General features: G+C 44.1%; 1 protein-coding gene across 2 annotated transcripts in view; it reads right to left on the reverse strand.

The window, feature by feature from the left end:
* The window catches only part of NCAPH2 (non-SMC condensin II complex subunit H2), a 1,876,179-nt gene extending 1,850,151 nt beyond the window's left edge, over window positions 1-26,028 (reverse strand). For both annotated transcript variants that reach the window (XM_044088651.1, XM_044088650.1), the window contains exon 1: window positions 25,909-26,028. In XM_044088651.1, the coding sequence (XP_043944586.1) occupies window positions 25,909-26,016 (108 nt within the window). In that variant the 5' untranslated portion in view covers window positions 26,017-26,028. The remainder of the gene's footprint in view (window positions 1-25,908) is intronic.
* Window positions 26,029-27,787: the final 1,759 nt, after the last annotated feature.

A 27,787-nucleotide genomic window follows, 5' to 3' on the forward strand; every position in this document is an offset into this window, starting at 1 on the left:
ATGTCCCATCTGGTATCCCCTGGATCTGAATCTGTTGGTCAGGTCCCGTCTGTGTTCTTGAAAAGAAGCTTCATGGGAACAAATCCACCTCATACGTATAAATTGAGATTTCGGGATGTTTCTAGCAATGTGAGGTGGATGAAAGCTCGATGCATGGAGGACAGTGTTAATGGGATGAACCACAACCTATCAGGTTTGTAACCACTTATGCCAGAAACTCTGATTTATTAATCAACAGCATACATAGACACTGGAACATATTACAATGTGATCAAGAATTAGCTAATATAATACCGGACAGATGCCTTTTTTCATTTTGCAAAGGTAAGAACTTGGTATCTTGCTTCAATCATTACAAACATACACATGACACTGGGCATACTCACTTGCAACAAACCACCTTGACTGGTGAACCTTTGATTGGCTGCTTCCCATGTGACCACTGTACCAATTGTGATAAAGTCACCAAGTCTAAACAATTTACGAGTAGAAATTGTGCCATGGTCTATGACATCCAATTTTTTGCTAATTGCAGCAGCGACTGTTTAGTCTATTTGGCAACCTGCACCTGCGGGTCCTTTTACATTGGACAAACATCTCGTCCTCTCAGGCTTAGAATTTCTGAACATGTAAGTAGCAAAATAAAAAAGCTAATAATGCTTTGTATAAACACTGTCTGGCACACAAAACTGCAAAATTCACTTTCATGATTATTGATATGGTCAAGGGCAATAAATCCAACAAAACCGGATGGCATTCTATTTTAGATTCTAAAGAAAAGAAATGGATTGTAAAACTAGGTGGATTGTTCCCACCTGGCCTTAATGAGCAATTTTGAAAATGAGCCAATGAAGTTGCACTTGTATGTATTTAAACTGTAGCATTTGACTCTTCTGGTTTACACTGATGAAGGCTGTGTTTTTTTACCAGCCGAAACCAGTCTGGTTATTTGTTTTTATGCTATTATAATTAATAAATGTTATTTCCAGGTCACAGTTTGCTGGCTCAACTTGTTTTTTTGGATGCAAGATGGAATAGCCATGAGTGCATGCAACTCAGACTCTTCTGGCCGAAGTTAGGGCTATAAGCAGATCAGTTTTCCAGGTATACATCTTTAATGTGGCTGAAACCGCTGGTTCAAAAGGAATAGTAGTAAGTTTCTCCAGAATGAAATTCTGGTCCCATGGAGGAGAGATGAGTTTTCTCTGTGGTCTGATGTGAAGGACCACCCTGAGAAAGAGCTTCATCTCTAATCTGGATAAGAAGGGTGGATACAGGGGTAAACAGGCTGAGGCAGCTGACAAATGGACTTTCACTGAAGAATATGAAAGTTCCGATTTTAGGAGCTCACACAAGACAAAACTAGAGGTATATCTGCCTGAAAGGGGTCTAGTTGCCTTTTGAAGACACCAATTAAAGAACCTTTTCCATTTGGATAAATAGGATCTCCTAGTATTAGGTTTCCTGGCCTCCTGCAGGACAGATAGCACATCCTCTGAGTAACGCTGCTTGAAAGGGATCAAACGTTTATCGCCCACAGGGTAAGGCTGACAGTTTTCAGGTGTGGGTGGATGAGAGATCCCTTCTATTGTGTGAGGAGGTCCACCTTGTGAATAACCTGTGGCGATTGCCCTTGTGTAGTGACAAAAGGGGGAACCAGTGCTGCCTTGGCCAATAGGTGGTCACCAGCAAGAGTTTTGGCTTGTCCTGCTGAATTTCCAGCAGGACATTTTGTATTAGGGGGAAGAAGAGAATGCATACAGGAACATCCCCTTCCAGGAAATGGAGAAAGCGTCCACTCTCCAAGCTTGTGGGGAGGGGGACCTTGAGTAGAATAGTTGTAGTGGCCTGTTCTGAGGAGAGGCAAACAGATCTATCTGTGATGTGCTCCACTGGTGGACTATGTCCAGAAAAACATCTCTGTGTAACATCCATTCGTGATTTTGAGACAATGATCTGCTGAGGGCATCCACCTGATCGTTGCTCTGTGATGGGATGTACACTGCCTGTAGTGTTATATTGGACTGAGTATTTAACTCCCGTACTTGTATGGCTAATCTGCAGTGCAAATAAGGACTTAGTCTCCCCCCTGCTTGTTGATGTACCACAGTACTGTGGTGTTGTCCGTGAAGATACTGGGGGGACCTGGATGTATGAGGGGAAGGAATGCCTTTAGGGCTAGGAGAAGGGCTGTAATTTCCCTGATGTTGATGTGTTTTCTCCAAAGGCAGGGCTCCCACTGGCCCTGCACCTTGAGTCCATTCATGGTGGCCTCTCCATCCCAGATCTGATGCATCTGTGTACATATGTTGAACTGCCGTGACAGACTGTAATGAAAGTCCTGGATTCAGGGGGATTTGCTGAATCCACCACCTTATTCCTTTCTTTATGCAGGGAAGGAAAGGCACCTGAAAGGCTAGTGGATGGGAGTACTGGGACCAAACATTCTTCAAATACCACTGAAACTTCCTGATGTGTAGCCTGGCAAGGGGCAATATAGGAAGAGTGACTGCCATCAGACCCAGTAGGCGAAGGAATTCCCTGGCTGAAATGCAGCTCACTTGGAGAAGATCCTGAAAGAAGCCGGTCAGAGAAGTGACCTTTACTGGTAGGAGGAAGGCCTTCATCAGATCTGTGCGTATTATGCAACCCAAGAAAATTTGGTCCTGGTAAGTTGTCTGGGAGGACTTGAACAGGTTGACTGTGAAGCCTAGGCTTCCTAGGAGGGAAATGGTAAATTGGAGGAGTCTTTGTAAGGTACTTGCTTCCTTTGCCTGGATGACGAGGTCATCCAAGTATGGGAAGATTTGTATGCCTTTTGTTCTGCAGAAGGCTACTACTGGGGCTAGACACTTTGGTTTATCTTAAGCACCAAGGGTATTTACAAAGGGCAAGGCAGTACACTGACAGTGCGAGGATGGCACAGCAAAATGCAGGAATTCGCAAAAATCTGGGTGGATAGCAATGTGAAGATATGCCTCCGTTGGGTCTAAAGTGGCCATGAAGGCACTGGGTGTCAAGAGTTTGAAGGGACAGCATGCAGAAAGTAGGTACATGCAGAACAGGATTTAGAAGAGACGGGTCCGTGATGGGTCTCCATGGGCCATCCTTTTTGGGACTATGAACAGCGTGGAATAAAAGCCTTGACCTTCTTATCTTGGGGGGACCTCCTCTATTGTTCCTTGTAGGACCAAATCCTGAATGACTTGAGATAGGAGATGGATTCATTTTTTTTCGCGGGAGGGGGATACCTTCTGGAGAAAGTTATTCCTGCCAAGTCATGAAATAGCCTTTATCCACAATTGAAGGAACCCAGTTGTCTGAGGTGATTTGTTGCCACAGGGGCAGACCATAAGAAAGGTGGGCAGAAAGGGGGAGAAGGAGATTGGTGTTTAGACAGTCATGCACTTTTAGGCCCATCAGGAAAGGGCTGTCTTGGGAGTAGTGTTAGAGGAGCTAGTCCTGGAGGATGGAATTTTCCTGGCACCTTTCCTTGGCTGAGGCCTTCTTGACAAAACTTGGTTTGGCGAGGTAGTTTCCATGAAGCTTGGGGACTGGGGAGACAAAAAGATGCTTGAAATCCTGCAGCTCCTTACTTTTCTCTTGCAGACATTTGAACAGTACTGCTGATTGCTTCCCAAAGAGGAACTTGTCAAAAGGGGAATCTATTATTTTGTTTCTGAAATCATCTGGCAGGGGCTGTAGTCTGAGCCAGAAGAACCTACACAGAACTGAAGCAGATTCAGCTGATCTGGCTGATGCTTCTGAGGCATCATAGCTGCATTTAATGTAATGCCTGTCAACTTGAGCAGTTAAAGAAAGTTTAGAAGCAATTTGAGGTTTGGTGGAAGAATCTGGCATGGGGGAGAGCAGATTTGTTCACAGGTTCATAGGTAGATACTGGGCTATCTGCCCGAAGGCATACATTAGCCCAGCCACGTGCGGTATTCACCGCCCCTTTGGTTAATTCCCTAGGCCCTTGATCTAGCAGCTAGTACCCTTGGCCCCTATCTAGTAGAGCTGTTGGTATGATCCCTGGTGTGTGGCCTTGGAGACTAGGTCTAAAGCGTACTTGACCATATGAGTTTGGTAATTGATGGTTCTAAAGGCCAGGGTTGAAGAGGTGTAAATCTTACCTAATCTGTCCATCACCTTACTATCTTTATCTGATGGAAGTAGGGAAGTTGCCTGGATTGTTTGTCTGCTGAGACAGCAATCACAGCTGGGTCTGCCATAGGTGATTTAATGAGGAATTTAAAGTCATCAGGAGCTTTGTCGAACCTGTCTGATCTTTTTGGGGCCGGTGGCTGAGATTTTGAAGTCTTGGAAGCAGAGGCAAAGGCATCCAAGTATGCTGGTATAACAGGAGGACTAGAGTGAGGGAGATTCCATTTGCAGAAGCTCATAATACCTCTTCTGCACATCTGTCATTTGAGCAGAATCCCATTTCAAATATTCCATCATTATGGAAATGGTTTCCCCAAAGGTTATGTCCTCTGGTGGGGAATCCCCTTCCAAGGAATCCTCATCCAGGCAGCAGTATTCCAAGGGGGACGAATCCTCATCAGAAGAGGAGGAAGAATCTTCCTCGTGTTTATGTGGAAGTGGCAGAGGACCAGCAGAAGCAGGCCTGGGGTTCAAGGTTGTAAGGGCAAGAGTTTGAGAAGCAGCAGGACTCAAGGCCATAAAGGCCTGAAAAAAGGACTGTGAAAATGCCTGCCAGTCAGGCAAATTGTCTGCTGGGGGAGATAGATGCTTTGACTTCCGATGCTTTGACTTCCATTTCCTTTTTAGAGAAGGAGTCTTGATTCCTGGCTAAGTGGGCAATGGCCTAATGTACGACGTCAGCCTAGAAGTAGAAGTGCCTTCCTCGGTAACAGATGGTAAGACTAGCTATTTGGGTGAACTAGGTTCCCTCCCCCGACATCAGAGACAGACGTCGCTGGTACTTCTGCAGATGTGCAGGCTGATGAACTAAGGGTGGCTTCCGAAGCAGTACCCACCAAAGTCACTGGACCTATCGGACGTTCCTCAGCCCCTAGACCAGAAGCTGGTGGGAAGTCTGGCCTAGCTACTTTGGCCTTCTTTTTTGGCGGTTCTGCTAAGACGGCCAGTTCCATACCAAGGGCAAGTCGTTTCAGACACTGGTTTTCAACAAAAAGCTTAAGGGCTGCGAGATGGCTGCACTGTGTTTTAAAAGCAAACAACTGGCAGATGGGACACACTTTGTAGTCATGGGACAGCCCTAAGCAAAACAAACAGAGGTTGTGGCTATGCGTGGAATTTGCCGACCGCACTTACATTCTCCCTTCCTAGATTACATGGACAGAATCAGCTAGACAAAAGCTAAACAGCAATAATCCACCACAACCAGCAAAGAGAAACCAGGAATAAACAACCCAATGGACAGTCTTCAAGGAAGTCGGAAAGCCAACTGGTCTCAAACCACAACTTTATTGTCACAGAACCACAAAACCACAACTGATATATGAAATGTAATGTTAAGCGCTTTCGTTCGACAGAACCTCATCAGAACAAAGAATCTTAACACATCCATATATACCCCCCTCTTAACATGTCACATGACAAAACAGACCAATACATTACTAACAATTATCAAATATATTTTAAAATATGTAACATTTTGCTCATACAAATTGTAAATAATATACCATAAAAATAACCTAACTTATCCATAAAATAAAACCGAGCTTAGATGGCAATCGTTACTGAATGCATGTAGTTTTTCATGCTTAAACGATTCCTGACCTATTAGTTCTTTATTCTCCCATTCGATTCTTGGCTAGAGTGCGGGGAGTGCCTTCTGTGTGGAGTCTGCATGCCCTCCCCGCGGTTGGATGGGCATTCGAAAGACATGCGTAAATGGGCGTGCCTTCGTTGAAGGTTGGACATCGAGCTGGCACCTCAGAGTTCGAAAAAATCTACTGCCAATCATTAGCGGACCGGAGTTCGCTGTGGCGACCCCTAACCGGGAAAAGCCAAAAGACAAACAACAACAACATTAAAATTTTATGCCATTTAGGGCAGATTTTCCTCACAAGAAGAAACTGCTCAAAATTGTCTCACATACTTTCACAATTAGTCAGAATAAACTTTACGACACGAGCTTAACAACTCAAAAATTCTGAAAATCAAAGTTGCAGAAGCATACACTCTTTCCCCATACCTACCAATTTCCCATCCTGGTCAAAAAGTGTAGGACTGGATTTAACTAAATGTTTGGCAGTACTGGGATTAACAAACACCATAGCTGCTGAGTCGAGCTTAAAAAGACTGAAGAACTTTACACAATCCATCTGCCTTTGCAGGGGCAGTTAGCAGACTACCAGTAAAATTGCAGGCATAACATACACATCCTCCAAAGCTAATAGCACCGGAATAATGGAATGGTGAAGGTTCTGAATTCCACCTGAACAACTCGCTGTATTTTCTGAGGAACTGAGAAACTTGTGGTCTCCCATTAAAAATACTAGCACATTCTAGAACTAGTCTTAGAAAAAGAGAAATCACAGGGAGAATCAGATTCAGACAAAGAGCAGCACAGTATCATAAATCTGATGAAAAAAAAACTGCATCTGTCCCTTCTTCTTGTCCAGATTCAAAATTTGTAATCTCTTCAGGAAAAGAGACATCCCTCTTTCTTCTGCTATAAACCATATTATAAGAATGATCAATAGCCTAAATAAGACCTGGAGCCAGATTTATAAACTACTCATGTCTAGAGAAATTTGGCATTTGTTTAGTTTTCTGTTTCTTTTTGAAAGGAAAAATGGGGTCAACAGTGCTATTAATGGCAGCAGCAGCATCACCAGGGATGGGCACAACATTCTGATTACACAGGGTAGCCTTCTCTGCTCACTCTCCCAGGACTGAGAAGAGTGGATCTCCCCTGCCCACTGAGGGACCCCAACATCCACAGAGGACGTGGCTAACCCAAGTCCACAGTGGCTGTATGTGTTACACCACAGGGATATAAAGTAAAAGAGGAGTGGTCTGAAGAACCAGCTTTGGCCACAGCATGGTCATTCACCTACAGCTCAGGCAAATTGCTATCCGTCTGTGGTATTAAAGGCTGTTTGCTTAACTTTCTCTTTTTGTGACTGGAAGAAGGACCAACCATGGGACAAGTAGTTTGTTCATTGGTAAAGCCAAAAATCATGCCGCTTTCCTGGGGAAAACAAGCAGCACAAGCTGGCAAAGTCATTTCTCGCCCAACACAAAACACAGTACAAAAGCACCATAATACACTTTGCAAGCCCCCCAAAATTAAAACACAATTTCTCCACAAAGAAAAATGTTTTTCAACTACTTTAAACAACTTTTAAACTGACAAGAACAAGTGCACTCCCATTTAAAAGTGGAGTTAAGTCGCAAGACAGTCCCTTAAAACACAAACCCCTAGTTTAAAAATAACTTCCCCAAGCAAGAAAATTAACTCAAACAATAACTTCTTTACGTGGAAGGTATTTCCCCCTAAGGGAACTTAACTGCTCAGAAAAGAAATGGCAAAAAGCTAACTGTCGATCCTCGAAAGCATGCAGAAGACCTCTCTTGGGCAGCAGGAAAGCTCTGAAGAGCTACCAGATCTATTTTTTATCAAGTCCTCTACACAACTGACACTACAGGGGAACCACTCAAGAGGTAAGCAATACAGAACAAAAAGCCTCAAGCAACACTGGTTACTCTGGGAAGACGGGCTCAGCTGCCCATAACTCCCTAATGAATAAATCTGAAGATCTCCCCAAAGCTTTGGTACTGAGAATTTGAATACCACAGTGGCAGACACTGGCAACAGCCCCAAGGGCAGAGCCAAGGTTGGTGGGGACCCACCAGTGTTGTGTTGCTAAACACTAGGAGTCTAAATCTGAAACTGCACTCACTGGAAGCATTCCTCACTTTGTAAGATGTGAATGTCTGTGCAGTCACAGAGACCTAGTTCAAGGCCATGGTGCCATGCTGGGTTATAATGCCTTCCACACATTTAGAACACAAAATGAACATGTGAAAACAAAGTGGAAGAGTATCAATTTTCAAAGATAAATTTACCTCTATATTGTTTAAACAGAACTATTCCATAGAGTTACTCTAAGTACAAATAACTGTAGGAAAGAACTCATTCTACGTCAGGTCCCCCTCAATGAACCATGATATCCACACTGCCTACTTGGATCTATTTGAGTCACTCAAAATACATCCAAACACTCTGGTCATGAGTGACAACTGCCTGTCCATAAATTGGGTAAATTATATATGTACTAACATTCTTGCCTAAAGGTTCTTGGACTTTGTTAACTCCAATGCCCTGCAACAGATAGTTATGTACTAGCTGTGACGCCCAATCAAGGAGCCTCAATCCTCCCCACTGGTAACAACTAGGGGACATGCAAAATGGGAAGATGACAAGTACACACAAAGTAAAGTGCAATTTCCCCTAAGAGCATACGGAGATCACAGTCAGTCTGGGGTTGGTTTCTCCTTCTTTCTCCAGATCCCCAATAAGACTCCCCACTGACACAGCTATAGATTTGAGTCCTTAGCCAGGGTTCCAAGCCAAGTCCTCCAACACTCTCTCTGTCCAACCAGTGCTTAGTGTCCCTGCCCAAGTAGCTGACACACACATGCTATGAGATTTGTTTTACACACACACACACACACACACACACACACACACACACACACACACAGGTAACAACTACGGGACATGCACAATGGGAGGATGACAAGTACACACAAAGTAAAGTGCAATTTCCCCTAAGAGCATACAGAGATCACAGTCAGACTGCGGTTGGTTTCTCCCTCTTTCTCCAGATCCCCAATAAGACTCCCCACTGGCACAGCTATAGAGTTGAGTCCTTAGCCAGGGCTCCAAGCCAAGTCCTCCAACACTCTCTGTCCAACCAGTGCTTTGTGCCCCTGTCCAAGTAGCTAACACGCACACACACGCACACACGCGCGCACACGCGCACACACACACACACACACACACACACACACACACACACAGTTTAGGCTGGCACAGGTTTACTAGCTATTCACCCTTCTGCCCAGGCTATAAAGTAGTTGTTATCAGTCCCATTAGAACTCCTACTTATCAGCTACTATAAGGCCCTTACAAAGGGTGTCCAATCCTACTGTGTAATGTTACGGTTAATCCAAAAGGTAGTCTAACCAAGCAAGGCTATTGGAGTGGCCTGTACAGTGTCACCAAACACATATGCAAGTACCCTAAAGCTTAAATGTCTCACAAATATCAGCCACAAATACAGATTTAAATATATTTAATAATAATAAAAGAATAAGACAGTAGTCAGCACAAAAACACAGTTACTTCAGAGTTCAAAATCACAGGAAATATCTTAAAACAACATTGCAGGACAGTCTCAAAGAAAGAAAACATCTAAACTAAATCTTTACTATACTCTTATCTATATCTAAAAGAGATACTATGCTCTAAATCTTACTTACAGCAAGGCAAGTGCAGATTGATGATGATGAGTGGATATTCTTGCTAGGTCCAAGACAAAATACAAAATGCACAGTCCCTCTCAGACAGTTCTTAAATTAATATCAAATATTACTGCTGGGTTAGCTTGGATGACATAACGTTTTGTCACCTGACTTCAGTTCCCAGGTTAAAACAGAAACTTGACCAAATTTAATATCTCTGAATTACAAATGCACATCTCTCAGAAGTTTGCAGATCTTGAAAGTCATAAAACACTTACAAAACAATGCAGTAGGTACCCTAGTTCCTAGACATCCTGTCTTCTTGCTACATTGAAAACTAACTTTTATAACACAATCATAAAACAATTTAATTTCAACTTATTTTCTTGAAGATTTGCAAGTTAATCTTCTATGTTTCAGCAGGGTATGGTGTGGTTACATTCTTTAAGTTCAGTACTGTACAAACCCTGTTCAACACATACTTCTGTATAAATCACATCAATATTCACAAATGACATAGATTTATTTACAAAATTCCAGATAGCTGGGCTGGCAGTGTCACACTCACCAACATGGGTGATGAGTGTAGCACCACATTTGTACCTCCCTAGAGAAGACCAATAATAAATCAGTCTCGTTCGAAGTAATGATTACATCAGACCCCCCGTCCCAGGAGAAATTATACTAGAAAACTTCTACAAAGCCAAATACAGTCTCTTAAGAGACTGCATTAACAGCTTCCAGGCTCCTGTCCCCAATGACGGCAAAGACACTTGTACTGGGATATACAACAATGCTCTGTATAAACATCTATACAATTGTACTGACTCAGCCACACCTGATAGGACCAAAACAAGATCCTTGAGAAACAGCACGCCTGCCTGGTGCACATCTGCCATAAACAGGCTACACAACATGAAGAAGAAATTGCTGTTTAAGAACATGAAGGAGTGGTCTCAGAACTGGAAGCACATACTTCTCAGTTAACAAATAAGGCATCTTGTAAAGTCCTCCAAAGTTAACTATGAATCTAAATTAGCATCCCTGGCTAAGGATAAACATAAGTCATTGTTTAGCAACATCGGACTCCCTAAAGGGGGGAAAAAAAAAACGATTTGCACTGAACTTGTGGTGAATGGCACCATATATTGAACCAGTAGAAATAGCCAACCTATTAGCGCACAGCTTCAGTGAAAATTTCTCCCCAATTCCCACCACATATACCCCATAATATTCCTATCAACTGCTCCCCACGTAGTATCTCTATAGAGTTGGTCTTAACCACTCTCGCCAAAGCCAAAACACCACCTGTATAGGACCTGATAACATCCCAGTCTGCATTCTAAATGGTTTAAAACAGGAATTAGCAGCACCCTTAGGTACCCTCTTTAACCACAGTCTAAGTACTGGTTTTGTCACTGCAGAATGCAAAAATAGCTATGAGCATACCCTTACACAAAGGGGGTGCATCCACCGACCCTGGGAACTATAGATCCATAAGCCTAACCAGCCTTATCTTCAAGGCAATGAACAGAATCATTACGGACCTTTTCAACAAAGATATAGGAAGCCTTCAAACTCTGGACCCCACCCAGTTTGGTTTTGTCAAGGGCAGATTGTGCCTGTTAAACCTGGTGGACTTCAAGAATGTCACCAGAGTCCAGGATGAGGGCAAATCTGTGCATACGGCCTACCTAGACTTAGTCAAGGCCTTTGACACAATCACCCACTCAGGCATCATTGAAATACTCACCCGGCTGGGGATCAACCCATATATTGTCAGGTGGGTTGCAAACTGACTCACCGACAGAACACACAGTCAAAATAAGGGATTCTACTCCAGCAGCAGACCCAATACCAGTGGTGTTCTACAGAGATTGGTGCTGGGGCCACAATTTGTTTGGAATCTACCTCTTGGAAGTACAGGGGGGAAAAAAAAAAAAAAGGTCTGTGACTGACAAAGTTTGCCGCTGACTGCAAAGTGGATGCAGTCACAGAGTCCCCAAATAATGTCAACATTCTACAAGAAGGGCTTACTCAGACCAATGACTGGTGCCAAAGTCATGGACTTAAAATCAATGCAAAAAAATGCAGCAGCATCCCCTTTGGCAAGGGCGATATCCTTGCAGATTATCATACAGGTTCATAGATAGGTACTAGGCTATCTGCCCGAAGGCATTTATAAGCCTAGCCGGAATGTGTTGGCTTTCGCCACCCCCTTAGATTAGTTCCCTATGCCTCTGTCCAGTACAGCCATTGAAGTGATCCCTGGGGAAACTTCGTTTCCCATCCACTCATCAAGGTTTCTCTTGAAGAGGGTTTACGAGGAGCTCTGCCTAATGTAGATTGGAATCTTGTTCCAGAGCATAGGAAGTCTCTGGGGCAGGAATAGTACAGTTGTGTACACTTACCATAAATGTAGATGTTCGGGTGTATTCACTGTTGCAGTCATTACATTTGGGATATCCTGCTAGCAGGTTGCCCTCAGTCGGCCTGAATTCCAACGTCTTGGGTCCTGCGTCGGTTGCTGTCGCCTCTTCCCTGACGTCAGGTCATCAGGGGGATAAAAGATGCAGCCGACACTATTTTATTTAGTTTTTCTTGCCCCAGATGTCAGGTGCCCCCAAAGGGGTAGGCTAAAATTGGGTAAATGAAACATACACGCAACAAAAAGTACAGTTTTGTACCTACCATAAATGTAGATGTTCGAGGATCCACATTGCTGCAGTCCTAACTATTGGGTAGTCCGCTGTCCAGTCGGCCTGAATACCAAAGTATATGGCTGACGTCGGTCAGGGCGCATTAGACTGACGTCAGAACGTCAGGGTACTAATGCGCATGACCGACGTCATATCCTCAGTCTTTTCTTGCCCCAGATGTCAGAAGACCCTGAAAAGCTAAGGCCGAAACCAAAAATTCCAAACATACCTGCACCAAAAATATGTACAATATATACAAAATTACCAGAATATAACCTCACCTACACAACCACCCTTAAACACAGAGCGGAAGGAGGGAGGGTAAATTGGACTGCAGCAATGTGGATCCTCGAACATCTACATTTATGGTAGGTACAAAACTGTATTATGTTCTTCATTCCACATTGCTGCAGTCCTAACTATTGGGTAGAATCCCAAAGCAGAGGTAAGGGAGGCTGGCAAATCATAAGGAAGCAGGAACTGACAACATGCCTTGCAAAATAGCTGTGGCAAAACCAGCCCTAGACTTAGAGTAGAGAGGAAGGTGATAATGCTTAGAGAAAGTATGCACTGAACTCCAAGTAGCTGCCTCCAAAATATCCTTAGTGGCCACCCCCCTTAGAAATGCTGTAGAAGTGGCAGTAGCCCTAGTGGAATGAGGCCTAATTCCAGCTGGAATCTCCTTGCCATGATGGGAATAACAAAATGCAATGCAAAACCCAATCCACCTAGAAATAGTTTGTTTTGACACAGGCTTGCCCTGCGAACCCAAAGCAAAAGAAACAAACAACTGCTGAGACTGCCTAAAATCCTTAGTCCTGCTCAAATAACGCAATTGCCTGTGTACATCTAAAGTGTGCAAAATCTTTTCCCCTTTATTTTGGGGATCTGCATAAAAAGTAGGCAAATGAATAGTTTGGTTTAAAGCCACACTAGAAACCACCTTAGGCATAAAGGAAGGATTAGTGCGTAAAGATACCCTATCCTTATGAAAAATTAAAAAAGGCTCTACCGCCATAAGGGCCTGCAACTCAGAAACCCTTCTTGCAGAAGTAATGGCCAACAAAAAAGCAGTCTTCCATGACAAATATTTCAAGTCAGCAGTAGCCGCAGGCTCAAAAGGTTGTAGAGTAAGTTTCTCCAACACAAAATTGAGATCCCAAGCAGGAGTAGGCGCTCTACGTGGGGGTCTTATATTCTTTGCCCCTCTAAGAAATTGCTTGAACAAAGGATGCGAAAACAATGGTGGGTCACAATCATAGTGAGCTGAAATTGCTGCAGCATGAATCTTAATGGAAGAGAAAGACAAACCTTTGTCCAATAACTCAGTAAGATATTGAAGAGCCACACTCAAATTAGGCTCAGAAATCTCCAAATTGTTTGCTGCACTCCAAAATAAAAATCTCTTCCATTTTTCTGTACACTTTCCTTGTACTAGGTCTTCTGGCTTCCATAATCACATTTAAAACTTGTTGAGGAAGTTGAGACCTGCTGTCTTTCAAAACAGAATATGCCAGGCTGTTAGATGAAGAGATTGAAGCTTGACATTGAGCAGGTGACCGTCCCTCTGAGACAACAGGTGTGGAATCAAGGGTAAAGGCCATGGAGGCTTCCTTACCAGACTCCTCAGTAATGGGTACCAGTGCTGCCGAGGCCAATCTGGAGCTATTAAAATCATCCTTGGCTTGTCTTGTCTGACCTTTAGAAGCACCTTTGGGAGAAGAGGCAGAGGTGGAAAAGCATACACATGAAGATTTTTCCAACTGAAAGAAAGAGCATCCACTTTCCAAGCTGTGTGATGAAACCTCTTTGTGCAAAACTTTGGCAGCTGGTGGTTTAGTGGAGAAGCGAACAGATCTATGTCTGGAGTTCCCCATGACACTGTCAATTTTTGAAATACATGAAGATCCAGTTTCCACTCGTGGGGATCCATGATTTGTCTGCTTAACACATCTGCTAAGGAGTTCTGTGCTCCGGCAGAAACCTTGCCTGAAGAGTTAGTTGCAAGCTGAGCGCAGTCTCCCATAAAATCATTGCTTGCCTGCACAATGGGTAAGAATGTGTTCCCCTTGTTTGTTGATGTACCACATGACAGTTGTGTTGTCTGTTAGAATCAACACCTGCCCTGGAAGAAGTAACTCCTTGAAAGCCATTAATGCAAACTGGACTGCTAACATCTCTTTCATGTTGATATGTAGATGCTGTAGTCTGGCAGGCCACTTGTCTTGTATCCACTTTCCATTTAGATGAGCTCCCCAAGCAATGTCTGAGGCATCTGTCGTTAGAATCTGACTCGCCTCTGGCCGGGTCACAGAGAGTCCCTTGTTTAGGTGACATTCCTGAGCCCACCACAAAAATTCCTTTTGAATGCAAGGTATTATTTGAACGACAGTGTCCAAATCCTGGCAGTGCTGTGTCCATACATTTTGAGATACCATTGCAGCTTCCTCATATGCAGTTTGGCATTGGGAAGCACCAGAATACAAGATGCCATGAACCCTAAGGCTTGAAGGACTGTCCTTGCAGTCAGCCCGGACTGAAGAGATAGTTGATGGAAGTAACTGGAAAGATTCTTTTGTTTGTCCGGGGTTAAAAGGCCATCTGGGCTGCTGTATTCAGTCTCACACCCAGAAAGCACATGTCTTGAGAGGGTACTAGACTGGACTTTATTTCGTTCACAGAATACCCTAGGCATCTTAGCACTGCTATGACATAATCCAAATGCTGTAGAAGGTCTTCCTTTTCTTGAGCTAGAATCAGGCAGTCGTCCAAGTAAGGATAGATTTGAATTCCTTTTAGCCTGAAGTAAGCTATCACTGGAGCCAGAACCTTTGTGAATACTCTGGGTGCAGTGGATAAGCCAAAGGGCAATGCAGAGAACTGATAATGAGAATTTCCAGCTCGAAAACGCAGATACTTCCTGCAACTTAGTCTTATAGGCACATGAAGGTAAGCTTCCTTGAGATCTAAAGTTACCATCCAGTGATCCTTGCCCAGCAGAGGTAAAAGCTGTTGTAACGTCAACATTTTGAACTTGGGAATGTCCAGATAAGTGTTGAGGATAGATAAATCCAAAATTGGCCTCCACGTGTTCCCCTTCTTTGGTACTAGGAACAGGCGAGAATAAAATCCTAGGCCCCTTTCTGGCACAGGAACTGGCTGAATGGCCCCTATGTGGAGCAACAGAGAAAATTTGCTTGTGAGCCTCTTGTCTTTGTAGAGGAGGAATGTCTGGCATGCCTTTGAAAGGAGGCATGGTATGGAAATAAAACCTGTAACCGTGGTGAATGATATCCAGAACCCATCTGTCTTGGGTAATTAAATCCCAATTTTCTTTGAAAAGAGACAGCCTTCCTCCCAAAGGTGCTGCCAGGCGAGAATGTACTGGCAGCTGAAAAGGCAGGTCATTGGGTCTGCTTACGAAAGGACTGACCCCTGCCCTCACCAGAAGTCTGAGCAGGGGAACTCCCTGTCCTAGGCCTAAAAGAACCTTGAGCTCTGCCCCTACCACGTCTAGACCTACCCCTAGACTGGGAATCATAAGCAGGATAAGTCCATCCCTTAGTAGGCCAATTTCTACTAAACTTGGAGGCTGCACCTGCAAAAATCCTTAACAGTTTGCATAGACTTAGCCTTGTCCTCCATTTTCTTTAAGACTGCTTCCACAGGCGAACCAAACAACACATCAGACTGCAAAGGAGCATCCAAAATCCTTGTTTTAACATGCTCAGCTAAATTCTGATCTCTCAACCAGGCATGCCTACGAAGAACAGAACCAGTGGCAGCCACCCTCGAGGAGGCCTGCACAGCATCAAAACCACATTGCAAGGAATGTTTACCCACCTGTTCAGACACATGAACTAAATCCTGCAACTCTTTACACTCAATACCTTCTGCCAGAGCATCCACCTTAGATTTCAATTGTGAAAGGAGATAATTCTGATATTTTAACATGTGAAACTGACAATTCAACGCCCCCATGGCTAAAGTGGAAGAAGTATACACTTTCTTTCCCCATCTATCCAAAGCCCTTGCCTCTTTATCAGGAGGAACAGGATTTTTAACAACAGAGGCCTTCACACCTTTAGGCCCCTGAGAGACAGTTTCGGGTCTGCCCTAGGACTCTTAAAAGATACTTATGAGCTTCAGGCACCCTATAGTACCTATCCGGTTTAACTGGGGCAGGAGGCAAAGAATCAGGATTGAGGGAAGCCTCTGCAAAAACATCTTCCACCACATTCAGAACAGGAGGTATAGCTAAAGGCCTATGCTGGGGTAAAACAAGAATTCCTAAGCCTCTTCCTGGAATCAGAGAAATCTTGACCTTCCCATTTAAAATGCTCCCTCATGGAATGCAGAGTCTCTGAAAATGAAAAATCCTCAGGAGGAGAAGCTGAAGGAGTAGAATCATCCACATCAGAATCAGAATAAGGAGGATACTCCTGCAAGTCTTCAGCCAAGACTCAGAAGCCTCCGAACATTGCTCAAAACTCTCAAACTCAGGTTCCACCCTAGGCCTCTTATCAGGAGGGCATAGAACCTCTAATCATAGTAATCAAATCCTCTGCCATTTTAAGCATATGTTTCTTAGGCAAAGACCCTGAAGCACTAGGAGAAACCCCACTGAAGTTAAACTTGGCCTGCCTCTCAAAGAAGCCTTGGAAACAGAAGGGAGGCTCTAACCACCTTAGGAAGAGAGGGAAGAACAGCCACCTGAGAAGCCCCTCAGCCTGGCCTACTTCCCATGAGGATACATCCTGTAACAGTAAAGTCTCTCCCTGAGACTCCAAAGAAACACCTGGCAAAACCTCCGACTCCACTGAGCCTTCTAAAGATCCGACGTCTGGGACTGTCGGTTCTTCCACTCTAGGCTTTGCTGCTTTGTCCTTGCGCTTTTGGTCAAGCGGCGCCGGAGCCTCCGACGGCATTTTATAATTACAACGCTTCCCAAAACTAACCTGGCACAGTCTAACCTTCTCTTAATAGTGCGTTTGTTAAATCTAGCACAAGAGCGGCATCCAACAACGCCGTGCTCAGGCCCTAAACAAGGTATACACAAAGTATGGTAATCCCTATGAGGTATCTGTTTCCCACAAGAAATACAGTTATTCACTTTTTCTGACATCCGGTTAAATACTGAGGCAAGAAAACCAAAATATTCCCCAACGGGGTACTTAGCCAACTTTGATTCGGTCTGAAACTCTGACTTCAGAAACTTTCAGAACGCCAACCTGCACTCGCAAAATTGCTTCTGCATCGGACCATGCGGCAAAAAAGACTGAGGATATGACGTCGGTCATGCGCATTAGTACCCTGACGTTCTGACGTCAGTCTAATGCGCCCTGACCGACGTCAGCCATATACTTTGGTATTCGGGCCGACTGGACAGCGGACTACCCAATAGTTAGGACTGCAGCAATGTGGAATGAAGAACATCATTTTTTTTACCTTCATCTATAAGCAAATACACCATCTAGGTTGTATAGATTAGAGAAGTAAAAATAAGGGGGATGGCGGGGTGGGTAACCTGGACTGCAACAGTGAATACACTCGAACATCTCAATTTATGGTAAGTGTACACAACTGCACTATGTTCTTTGTGTTTCACTGCTGCAGTCATTACATTTGGGTTGAGTCCCAAAGCTATGGTTGGGGGGCTGGAGCTAAACAGCATTCGGAGCGGCTATGAGGCCCTGCAGAACTGCAGTGGCAAAGCCTGCCCTGGATTTAGAGTAGAGAGGTAGACTGTAATGTTTTGCAAAGGTATGCACTGAACTCCAAGTAGCAGCATCCAAAATGTCTTTGGTTGGTACTCCCCTGAGAAAGGCTGCAGAAGTGGCTGAAGCTCTGGTTGAGTGTGGCCTAATACCCTTAGGCACTGGTTTGCCATATTGAGAGTAGCAGAAACGAATGCAGTGACCTATCCACTTTGAAATAGTCTGCTTGGAGATCGCCTTTCCTTGTGATGCTGTGGCATATGCCACTAGTAATTGCTCTTTCTGAAAACTTTAGTTTTGTCCAAGCAGAATCTAAGTTGTCTGTGTACATCCAAAGAATGCAGAATTTTCTCCCCCTTGTTCCGTGGATATGGATAAAAAGTTGGCAAATGAACTGTTTGATTAAGGTCTACACTGGATACCACCTTAGGCATAAATGTAGGGTTTGTTCTCAGAGAGACCCTGTCTGGACAGAAAATGATAAAGGGTTCCACAGCCATGAGAGCCTGTAGCTCTGAAACTAGTCTTGCAGAAGTTATTGCTAGGAGCAGAGCTGTCTTCCAAGATAAGAACTTTATGTCCACAGCAGCAGCTGGCTCAAAAGGAGGTAAGGTGAGTTTTTCAAAGACATAATTGAGGCCCCATACGCAGGTGTTGGTGTTCTCCTTGGAGGCCTTATGTTTTTGGCTCCACTGAGGTACTGCCTTAATAAAGGATGAGAAAAGTGGTGGCTCTGGATTGTAATGAGCAGAAATGGCAGAGGCAAGGATTTTAATTGATGAAAAAGATAAGCCTTTGTCCAGCATCTCAGTTAAATATTGCAAAATCTGAGGAATATTTGGGACAACTGTATCATTTCCTTGAGCTTGGTTCCAAGCGCAAAATCTCTTCCATTTCCCAGCATAGGATTTTCTAGTACTAGGCCTTCTGGCTTCTAAAATGACATCCATCACAGCTTTACTGAGAGGTGTGGTTTGTATGGCTACATTATCCGCCATGCTGCCAGGTTTAGAGTCCTGAGTTGGCTGTGCAGAATGTTTTGTTGGGACAGTAGATGAGGTATTTGAGGTAAGGTCCAGGCTGGGCATTGGGCCAAGTTCCTTAGGATCGGATACCAGTACTGGCGCGGCCAGTCTGGGGCAATCAGAATCATTTTTGGTCTCTCCTGCCTGACCTTTAGGAGTACTTTGTGGAGGAGAGGCAGTGGAGGAAAGGCATATACTGACAGGTTTGTCCAGTTGAAAGATAAGGCGTCCACTTTCCAAGCTTGTCTGTGATAAGTCCTTGTGCAGAATCTTCTTAGTTGATTGTTTTGAGGAGAAGCAAATAGATCTATGTCCGGGCGTCCCCATTCCATTGTTATCATGCTGAAGACTTGTGGATTCAGGTACCACTCATGGGGATCCATGAGGTTTCTGCTTAGTTCATCTGCCAGAATATTTTCCTTTCCTGACAGGAATTGTGCCTGCAGATGGTAAGTCAATGCTGTCTCCCATAAAGTCATGGCTAGTCTGCATAGGGGGTAAGAATGAGTTCCCCCCTGCTTGTTTATGTACCACATGACCGTGGTGTTGTCGGTCTTTATCAGTAGTTGTCCCGGATGAAGTACGTCCTTGAAGGCTGTCAGGGCATTTTGAACAGCTAGCATCTCTTTTTGATTGATATGCAGATGCTTTTGGCTTGTGGACCAGGTGCCCTGAATGCCTTTTCCTGTCATGTGTGCGCCCCAGGCATAATCTGATGCATCCGTCGTTAGGCTCTGCCTGGCTGGGGGTAGCGTGAATGGCTGTCCCGTGTTTTGGTGACAAACCTTTGCCCACCATCGAAATTCCTGTTGCAGGCAGGGGATTAGAATAATCATTGTTTCCAGACTGTGGCAATGTGTCCAGACACTTTTCAGGTACCAATGAATTTTCCTCATATGCAGTCTTGCATATGGAATTTGTAAGATGCAGGATGCCATGAAGCCCAAAGCCTGCAGAATTTTTTCTTGCAGATAAAGCACAGTTTTGTACCTACCATAAATGTAGATGTTCGAGTGCTAATACAGCTGCAGTCATAACAGATGGGTTATCCTGCCGTCAGGCGGGTCCTCAGTCGGCCAAATTCCAAAGTCTAGGTCCGGCGTCGGTTGTCGTCGCTTCCTCCCTGACGTCAGTGCGGCAGGGGGTATAAAAGAACCAGCCGACGCCATCTTCTTCAGTTTTTCTTGCCCCGGATGTCAGGTGCCCCCAGAAGGAAGGCAAAACATAAACTTACGTAATAATGCAATGTAAAATAATCAAAAAACAGTAGTTTGTTAGCAAATACACCATAAAAGAATACCCCAATCAGGTTGTATGAGGAGGTGTTTGTCATAAGGCCTGTCCCAAGAGGGGATGGAGGGAGGGAAACCTGGACTGCAGCTGTATTAGCACTCGAACATCTACATTTATGGTAGGTACAAAACTGTACTATTTTCATCGTGCATACAGCTGCAGTCATAACAGATGGGTAGAATCCCAAAGCTAAAAAGGGGTGGCAGGCACTAAGTGGAACTAAGAGGAGCAAGGATGCCCTGCAAGACTGCTGTGGCAAAGCCCGCTCTAGATTTAGAGTAAAGTGGAAGGTGATAGTGCTTGGAGAAAGTGTGCACAGAACTCCAAGTGGCTGCTTCCAAAATGTCCTTGGTAGGAACCCCCCTGAGGAAAGCTGCAGAGGTAGCTGTGGCCCTTGTGGAGTGAGATCTGATGCTTGTAGGCACAGTTTTTCCATGAAATGAGTAACAAAAGCGTATGCAGTGGGCTATCCATTTTGAGATTGCCTGTTTGGAGATAGCCTTTCCCTGAGCACCTGTAGCATAGGACACACAGAGTTACTCGGATTTTCTGAATGGCTTTGTCCTGTCCAAATAATAACGAAGTTGTCTGTGAATGTCCAAGGAATGTAGTAGTCTTTCCCCTTTGTTTTGTGGGTTAGGATAAAAGGTAGGTAAGTGGATAGTCTGATTCAAAGCTACACTGGATTCTACCTTTGGCATAAAGGAAGGGTTGGTTCATAAGGAAACTCTGTCCTGATGGAAAATGATGAAAGGTTGCACAGCCATGAGGGCCTGTAGTTCCGAAACCCTGCATGCTGAGGTGATAGCCAGAAGGAAGGCTGTTTGCCATGACAAATATTGCAGTTCTGTTGAGGCAGCTGGCTCAAATGGAGGCATGGTCAGTTTTTCCAAGATGAAGTTGAGGTCCCAAGCAGGTACTGGTGGTTTCCTTGGGGGGTTTATATTCTTAGCCCCTCGGAGGAACTGTCTTAAGAGAGGATGAGAGAAGAAAGGAGGATCTGTGTTGTAGTGTGCAGAAATGGCTGAAGCATGGATCTTGATGGAGGAGAAGGAAAGTCCACTGTTTAACATCTCAGCTAGGTACTATAATATTTGAGGTAAATTTAGTACCCAAGGATTCTGGCCCTTTTTCTGATTCCAGGCACAAAACCGTTTCCATTTGGCGGAGTAGGCTTTTCTAGTAGAAGGTCTTCTGGCCTCCAAGATGACATCCTGCACCTCCTTGGAGAGGAGGGTCTGTTGGGAAATCAAGGAATCCTCCATGCGGCTAGATTGAGGGTTTTCAGCTGACTGTGAAGAGTTTTGAAGTTGTGCTGGGACAACAGAAGAGGCACTAGAGGCAGGATCCATGGTGGGTAATGCATCAGGCTCCTCAGGAGTGGATATCAGTGTTGTCTTGGCCAGTCTGGAGCAATGAGAATCATGTTTGGCCTCTCTGCTCTGGCTTTTAATAGAACTTTGGGCAGCAGAGGAAGAGGTGGACAGGCATAGACTGTCAATGTTGTCCAATTGAAAGAAAGTGCGTCCACTTTCCAGGCCTGTGGATGATGGGTCCTTGAGTAAAATTTTTTCAGTTGGTAATTTCAATGGGTAGCAAAGAGATCTATGTCTGGCTGTCCCCATGCCTGAATTATCTTTGCGAAAACTTGAGGATGCAACTTCCATTCGTGTGGATCTGTCATATTTCTGCTTAGGTTGTCTGCCAGTGTGTTTTCCTTCCCTGGCAGGAATTGTGCTTGAAGTTGGATTTGCAATTCCAGAGCCGTGTTCCAAAGGGACATGGCTAGTCTGCACAGGGGATATGAATGAGTTCCTCCCTGTTTGTTTATGTACCACATCACTGTGGTGTTGTCTGTCCTTATCAATAGCTGGCCTGGATGCAGTAGGTCTTTGAAGGCCATAATAGCATTTTGTACTGCTAGCATTTCCTTTTGATTGATATGTAGATGCTTCTCTTTTAGGGACCATTTGCCCTGAATGCACTGATCTGTCATGTGTGCCCCCCAGGCGTAGTCCGAGGCGTCTGTTGTGATGATTTGATTTGCTTGAGGCATACAGAAAGGGAGACCTATGTTTCTTTGGCATGCTTGAGCCCACCACAGAAATTCCTTTTGAAGACATGGAATGAGTGGTATAATTGTTTCCAAACTGTGGCTGTGTTGAGACCATAAGTTTTTTAGGTACCATTGAAGTTTCCTCATGTGCAGCTTTGCACATGGGATCAGCAGGATGCAAGATGCCATGAATCCCAGAGCCTGCAGGACTTTCCTTGCAGTCAGCCTAGTGAAGGTTCCATTTTGCTGAAGTATTGCGATAGTTGCCCTTGCTTCTCTGGCGTGAGGTAGGCCATCTGGGTGTTTGTATTCAAGCTGGCACCCAGGAAAATTATTGTCTGAGAGGGTATTAGTTTTGATTTCTTTTTGCTGACTGTGTATCCCAGAAAGTTCAACAATTTTATTACAAACGCCAGGTGTTTCAGAAGTATGTGCTTGCTGTCCGCTTGGATCAGGCAGTCGTCCAGATAAGGGTATATTTGTATCCCTTGAAGTCTGCAGAAGGCAATTACTGATGCCAGGCATTTCGTAAACACTCTGGGCGCAGTAGATAAGCCAAAGGGCAATGCAGAGAATTGATAATGGGTTGAACCTGCAAGAAATCTGAGGTATCTTCTGCAATCTTGTCTGATAGGGACATGCAGGTATGCCTCCTTGAGGTCCAATGTTACCAGCCAAGACTCCTTGCCCAGCATGGGAAGAAGCTGCTGTAATGTGAGCATCTTAAATTTTGGTACGAGTAAATATGTGTTTAGGATGGATAGGTCCAAAATAGGTCTCCGATCTTTGTCCTTCCTTGGTACCAGGAATAGTCTGGAATAAAAACCTTGACCCTGTTCTTTTGCAGGTACCTCTTGAATAGCTTTCATGTCCATGAGAGCTGAAATTTGTTTTTGTGCCTCTGCCCTTTGATGTTGTGGCAGGTTTGGCATGCCTCTCATTTTTGGAAGGGTGTGAAAGTGGAATCTGTAGCCTCTGTCTATAATGTCCAGGATCCATTTGTCTTTTGTGACAATATGCCAGTTTTTTGAAAATAGTGCCAGTTTTCCGCCTAAAGGTGCTGCCATTAAAGCTTTGCTTGGCATGCAAAGGGGAAAGTCATTGTGTCTGCTTTCTGAATGACTGTGATCTATCTTCTCCACCTCTTGGTGTAGGTGCTTGCCATTGTCTGGCTCTGAATGATCCTTGAGATTGCCCTCTACCCCTCGGGCACCTGTATCTGCCTCTTTGAGGTCTGTCCGTGGCTGGAAAGGACCAATTTTTTGAAGGCCAGTTTCTGCTGAAACGTGGAGGTTGTACCTGTAGGAAATCTTTCACTGTTTGCATTGATCTTGCCTTTTCCTCCATTTTCTTTAGTACCTCCTCAGCTTGAACACCAAACAATACATCTTTTTGAAGAGGTGCATCTAGTAATTTAGCTTTGACATGATCTGGTAAGGTTTGCTCTTTGAGCCAAGCATGTCTACGTATGACAGACCCTGTAACAGCAGCTCTACATGAGGCCTCTAAAGCATCAAAACCACATTGCAAGGTATGTTTACCCACTTGCTCTGCACTATGCAACAAATCCTGCAACTCCTTTAAATCTGGTTGCTCAGGTTGTGTCATTTTGCTTTTCAACTGAGATAACAAAAACTGTTGATACTTTAACATATGGACCTGACAGTTTAATGCCCTCATGGTTAAAGTGGCCGAGGTGTACACCTTTTCCCCCACCTTTCTAAAGCTCTGGAATCTCTCTCTGAAGGTAATGGGTTTTTGGCAGTAGAGGCCTTAATTCCCTTGGGACCCTGTGAAATAGTTTCTGGGTCAGCAGCATGGCTTTTGTATAGGAATTGGTGTGAATCAGGAACCCGGTAATACCTGTCAGGTTTAACAGGAGCTGGAGGTAAAGAATCTGGGTTGAGGCTGGCTTCTGTGTACACATCATCTAATATATCCAAGACAGGAGGGATAGCCAGAGGCCTGTGCTGGGGTAGCAAGAGAAAATCCCTGAGCCTTTTCTTGGAATCTGAGTAATCTTGGCCTTCCCAGTGAAAGTGTTCCCTTAAGGTATGTAGGGTTTCCCCAAAAGAATAGTCCTCAGGGGGGGGAGACCGAGGGAATGGACTCCTCAGCGTCAGAGTCTTCAAAAGGGGAATATGAATATTCCTGGTCCTCAGAATGTTCTGAGGTAATAGAGGCTTGATCTGAGGAAGGGTAGCCTTCCTCCAATCTGGGCCTTTTGTCCGAGGGGGGGTTGAGAACCCCTGATAAGAGTAATCAAATCCTCAGCCATTTTGAGCATCTGTTTTTTAGGCATGGGGCCTTGAGAGGGGCTCTGTGGACCTTGTCTTTTAGTTTTCATGGCTGCTTTAGATTTTGTGAAAGCCTTAATGGAAAAGGAGGAAGGCCTGAAGACACCTTGAGAAGTGTCAGGCCTGTCTGAACTCTGGGTTTCTTCGCCAAGAGTGGCGTCGGTATCTGTAGTCGGAATGGGGGCCGAGGAGCCTGTGACCTCGGGCACAGAAGACACCGCTAAAGAAGCGTCATCGGTACTCAGGGGCTGCGTAGGCGCCTCACTGAGAATCGGAGCACCGGTAGTCGGCTTTAGCATGGTGTCGGTAGAAGTCGCGGACCTTGTATATCGGTCCTTATCTTTGCGTCTTTTACTCAAAACTGGAGTCGGAGTATCCGACGACATAATGTAATTAAATTTTTTACCAAAATAGTGTTGGGCGAACTCCGCCCGACGCTTAATAGTGCATTTGTTGAATCTAGCACAAAAACGGCAGGCCGAGATGTCGTGGTCTGGGCCTAAGCAAGGAATACAGAAAGAATGAAAATCCTTATGCGGTATTTGCTTCCCACATGAAATGCAATTATTAACTTTGTCTGACATCGGTCTGAGGCAAGAAGAGTTTCCCCAACGGGGTACTTAGCTTTCAAGAAGACTTTGGCTGAAATATTTTCGTAAATCTCAGGAGTTGGCCGACCGGCACTTGCGAACTGCTTCTGCTTCGGGCACCGCGCGGCAAGAAAGACTGAAGAAGATGGCGTCGGCTGGTTCTTTTATACCCCTGCCGCACTGACGTCAGGGAGGAAGCGACGACAACCAACGCCGGACCTAGACTTTGGAATTCGGCCGACCGAGGACCCGCCTGACGGCAGGATAACCCATCTGTTATGACTGCAGCTGTATGCACGATGAACATCCATCAAACTAAACTCAACATAACCACTTCAAATATAGAAATATCTACAAAATGCCAAACATAAAATGTCACCCTGGCAGGCGTAAGTGAGAAACGAAAACTAAACTGCCCTAACTTGGCAAATGTTCTTCATAAAAGTACAAACAGCTGAATCTTTTCACAAATGGAAAAAGGAGTGAGAATTTGAGAGGCCAAAACTTCTGAAATGACAGACAAACCTGAGAGAACAACTAGCTACTTGTTGGAACATGGATAAAAAGAGTTTTGGAGAGATGGGAATGTGTAGAGCAGTATGTGAGCAATAAAATCAGTTTTTGAACATCTCGAGTCTTAAAAGATGCCAAGTGATTGCTTCTTGCAGTATGCTACTTCACTATACTACTACTAGTATTGAAGTGAAAGGACTGTATCATGAAAGAATGATAGGTTGCAGTTCAGTTCTGGAAATTTTCTCACCTCTTCAAGATACTCTTCAAGTTGGGCTGCAACATCAACCTCCCAGTTTTTGGTCAGGTCCCTGATTGGCTGAAGAATATGTGCAAATCGTGACTCCACGTCTTCCATCTCGAAGTTATACTTCCTATTAGAAGCAAGAAAAGAAACTGATAATATTACTACACCCAATTAGAATACATGCAGAGCAAAGGAAAGTGCAAATAGCACTATTTTTTCAAACATTTTCCTCATTGTAACAGAAATATCACACTTGCGCAGAAAAACTCCATACTGCCTAATACAGTAGCCAGATAAGACAACCCACATCTTCAAAACCTTATGCATCCACACTTCTTTCAGTTAAAGATTCTCCATCTGCCGTTTACTGTCATACAGTCACAGCAATAAAGCATTATTATTCAAATAAAGTCTCAGAACTGAAACTGTAAGCATACCTCTTAACTGTCCAGATTTTAACAGAATGTACAGATTTTGCCTCATTTTTGGCCTGTTCCTCATACAATTTGTGATTTTCTGACAAATCAGTGAGGACTACATTCACTAACTTATGACAGATCTTTGAGTTTCAGACTTCATGTCCTTCAGAAAAATGTACAACACAAAACCTTTTATTACATCAACATTCTATGTTGATAAGAGCAGTATTTAATACCGGTCCTTATTTTTGGAACTTTGTCCCCCCATTACTTTGGGCTTTGTCCAAATTTCTTGGGCTAAGAGCTTGAGATGTATGTCTGTAAGGGATGACTGTCTAATCTTTAAACTCCCTTTGCATTAACAGCTACAAATAGCACTTCTGCAATAGTGTTATCTATGTATCTCAGTTACCCTACATCTCATCATTTCTGTACACAAGTCCCTGCTTTTTCCATGCCCTCAACACCTTCTCTTTCTATATCCTGGACTACCATTAAGATTTTCCAATCCAATTCAGTCTATTACAAACCGTATCAGATTACATTTATCCAAAAATATTGGCTGTTGGTGAGTGCTGGAACAGGATTTAGTTTGTAAACTTGTAAAAAAAAAAAAAAAATTTAGCCACATAATCCCCCTTCTTAAATTTAGACCTCACGTAGTTACCATCACCATCTGTTTTAACATTAATAGATACAAATACATTTCACTATAAAATATATTAGGTTTAAGTCCTATTTACGAGTAACATAAGATGCTCGAATTTCACACTGCATCAGTGACATATAGCTTCTGTGCCTGCAGAAACCAGACAATGGCAGCTTTCCAGAGCTCAGAATCTCCTCATTTAACTCTCTGTAAATAAGGGATTATCAAAGCCCCAACCCTCAGGGGAAGTTTAACCCCTGTCACAGAGGACCAATTATTTAGACATTTAGTAATAAGGAGGAAAATAAGGAGGACCAGAAGCAAGAATTGCCTGACACCAACAAATTCTGCCAAAAAACAAATAACCAAAGCCAGCCAATAACACAATAAGGATGGCTATCATCAAACTACATAGATGGTGCTGCCGCTAGGCAGTGTGAAATTCGATAATCTACTGTTACAGGTAATTAGGACATGCACAACTACACTACGTTCATTCTTCAAATTGCCTAAGTGGAATATGGGTAGTTTCCCCTAAGCTTACCCTACCCTGGGAGGGAGGGACAATAAGGATCCATGAGCCCCTGGAGACTAGTCCTTGAAAGCCTGCTCTGAAACTTCAGAAAGAATCTAGTTTGTAGCGCTTTGTAAAAGTATGAACAGAGGACCAAGCTGCTTCTACAGTCCACACCTTTCCAGTATGCCACGAAAGAGGATAATACCCTGATGGAATGAGTCTTCTATGGTAGGAGTAACAAAGGAAACGGTAGAGGTCAACCTACAACCAATCTTTTGCTTAGAGACAGGTTGACCC

The sequence above is a fragment of the Protopterus annectens genome, chromosome 11.part0 (genome assembly GCF_019279795.1).
Source record: "Protopterus annectens isolate FY-2018-M chromosome 11.part0, PAN1.0, whole genome shotgun sequence".
Classification (NCBI taxonomy): domain Eukaryota; kingdom Metazoa; phylum Chordata; order Ceratodontiformes; family Protopteridae; genus Protopterus; species Protopterus annectens.